Source organism: Papilio xuthus, unplaced genomic scaffold, assembly GCF_000836235.2.
Source record: "Papilio xuthus unplaced genomic scaffold, Pxut_1.1 DF827744.1, whole genome shotgun sequence".
Taxonomy (NCBI): Eukaryota; Metazoa; Arthropoda; class Insecta; order Lepidoptera; family Papilionidae; genus Papilio; species Papilio xuthus.
In genome coordinates this window covers 12,578-14,942 of record NW_013530905.1, presented here as the reverse complement: position 1 = coordinate 14,942, position 2,365 = coordinate 12,578, and the positions used below count along the sequence as shown (strand labels likewise).

At 35.9% G+C, this 2,365-nt stretch overlaps 1 protein-coding gene across 1 annotated transcript; it reads left to right on the top strand.

Moving 5' to 3' along the window:
- Positions 1–82: 82 nt before the first annotated feature.
- Positions 83–1,201, top strand: LOC106116477 (uncharacterized). The gene has a single exon (XM_013310347.1). It carries the CDS (start codon positions 83–85, stop codon positions 1,199–1,201), a length of 1,119 nt encoding a protein of 372 aa, XP_013165801.1.
- The last annotated feature ends 1,164 nt before the right edge of the window (positions 1,202–2,365 follow it).

Below are 2,365 nucleotides of genomic sequence, written 5' to 3'. Positions count from 1 at the left end.
GAAGGAAGAAGAGCTTTTAAAACAACATTGGGAGATAGAAAGAGAACCTGAAACTATCAAAAGGAGAAAGTCGAGAGAGAAAATGCAATGCAAAGAAATTTACGAAAAAACAACTGAGGAGAGAGACTTACGAGATGCTTACGACATTTATCTGTCATACCAAGGAGTGATCAGAGAGGTAAAACAGACTACACGAGTAAGAGTGGAGTTTGACGCATCGAGCAAAGGAGTGAACGACGTGTCTTTAAATGACAATATTCTCGTCGGACCTACATTACAGAGTGATCTACGTAATATTCTAGTGAGATGGAGATATCGTAGAGTTTGTACAGTTGCAGAGTTATTTAATATGTATCGTCAAGTTGTCAACGAGCAAGACACAGATTTCCAAAGGATACTGTGGAGATCAAATCTAGAACGACATGTTCAACATTACCAACTACTGAGACTTACCTTTGGAACATCTTGTGCAACTTACGTAGCTGTGAAGTGTCTGCAACAACTATCAAAAGATGAGCAACCAGATTATCCCTTAGCAGCACAAATTACACTACAATATTGCTATATGGACGATTTACGTACCGGATGTAAAACCACAGAGCAAACTATCGACAACTATCATCAAATGAATACTTTAATGAGAGCAGGTGGTTTTGAACTTCGAAAATGGTGCAGTAACAGCGAAGTGGAACACATCTGTAAAGAGAATCAAAGAAAAAATCAGTTATTACATTTCAAGTATAATGAGAACATCAAGATATTAGATATTACCTGGATCAAAACAAACTATGAATTTCCGCATCACTTTCAATTACCTAAAGTTAAAGAGAATCGAGAGGATGTAACTAAAAGAAAGCTGTCTGAAATAGCGCGTCTTTACAACCCAATGAGCTGCATAACATCAATTGGCGTTAGAGCGAGGATGTTTAAACAAAACCTGTGGAGAATAAAATTATCGTGGGATGAGAAGATCACCCCGCAACTATTACACGAGTGGCAACAATTCAAAGATGACTTATTTAAACTAGAGGAGATAAACATACCGAGATGGTTACGCAATAAAATATCTGAGATACTTACCAAGCTAGAACGAGAGCAGTGGAGATACGTGGCTATACATCAGAACCCGGCTGTCAGCGCGTCTAGAGAACTAGGAGAAATGTCTGATCGAGCTAAATCTAAATTACCTGAGGAACTTTAGCATCTTCTAGCAGACGAGGAAACAGCATGGAGGTACCATCCTCCGCACGAACCGAACTTCGGAGGAGTATTTATTGAAGCTGATGTTCGCACAACAATAGTGCATCTGAAAAGAGTAATCTGAGATTCTACGCTTACCTTTGAGGAGCTAATGATCATCTTGAGGCAAATCGAATCTTTTCTTAATTCATCATCCTTGTCCTACCTGAGTGCTAATTCAGATACGGAGTAGTGTAAATTCTTAATTTCATTGTGTGTGTACGTGTGTTTTAATTTTCTTTCAATTATTTCTTTTATATAGAGTCTAGAGTTATTTTATATTCATCTTTCTTATTGTATAGAGTTTAGTGCTATCTTATCATTCATATTTCTTCTTATATAGAGTCGAGTTTTGTCTTTTATAATTTTAATGTGTTATTGTTACTTAAGCATAGATAGCCATGGTGGGCGGTAGCAGTGTTTAGTATTCGGTGTAAGAGATTTTGAGTTTGTATAGAGTTTGAAAGGACTACGTCCTTTGGTGGGCGGGATGTCTAAGCGTAATTTGATTATATTGCGTCAGAGGGCGCCACTAAAAAGGTACAAAGTTACTGGCACATAGTGGCGCCGTGATATTTTATTTCTCTATTTTATCGAGTGTGTTTTGTTATTTTTTCAGTGTGTAAAAAGCGAGTGAGTAACAATGAACAGAGAATAGTGTGTTGTCCTTACTAATTATATTTGTTAAATCGTAGTTTGTTGTATATATGTTTTGTTAAGTTATCATCATAATTCTATAATAAACATTAAGTGGAGAGTATGATGCTTTTATTTTGAACATTACTAATATTATAAATGCGAACGTATGGATGGATGGATGTTTGTTTGAAGGTATCTCCAAAATGACTGAACGGACCTTGATGAAATTTGGCATACATATAGAACATAGTTTAAAAAACATATAGGCTACTAATAATGTTTTTTTTTTAATTCCGCGCAGAGGGAGTCGCAGGAGACCGCTAGTTTATGTATAATTATTTTGAAAATGTACAAAAATTAAAAAAAACGGTATTCGTTCTATGATTCTATCTAGTCAGGTATTCTTCAATGAAGGATGTCTAAAAGTTAAGGTTTACCTATTGTAACTATAACATTGGTAACGTTCAACAAATTAAATTGCTCGGGC

Bases quoted from the DNA above. Each gene is read 5' to 3' on its own strand.
- LOC106116477 (XM_013310347.1), top strand. From the start codon at position 83: ATGCAATGCAAAGAAATTTACGAAAAAACAACTGAGGAGAGAGACTTA.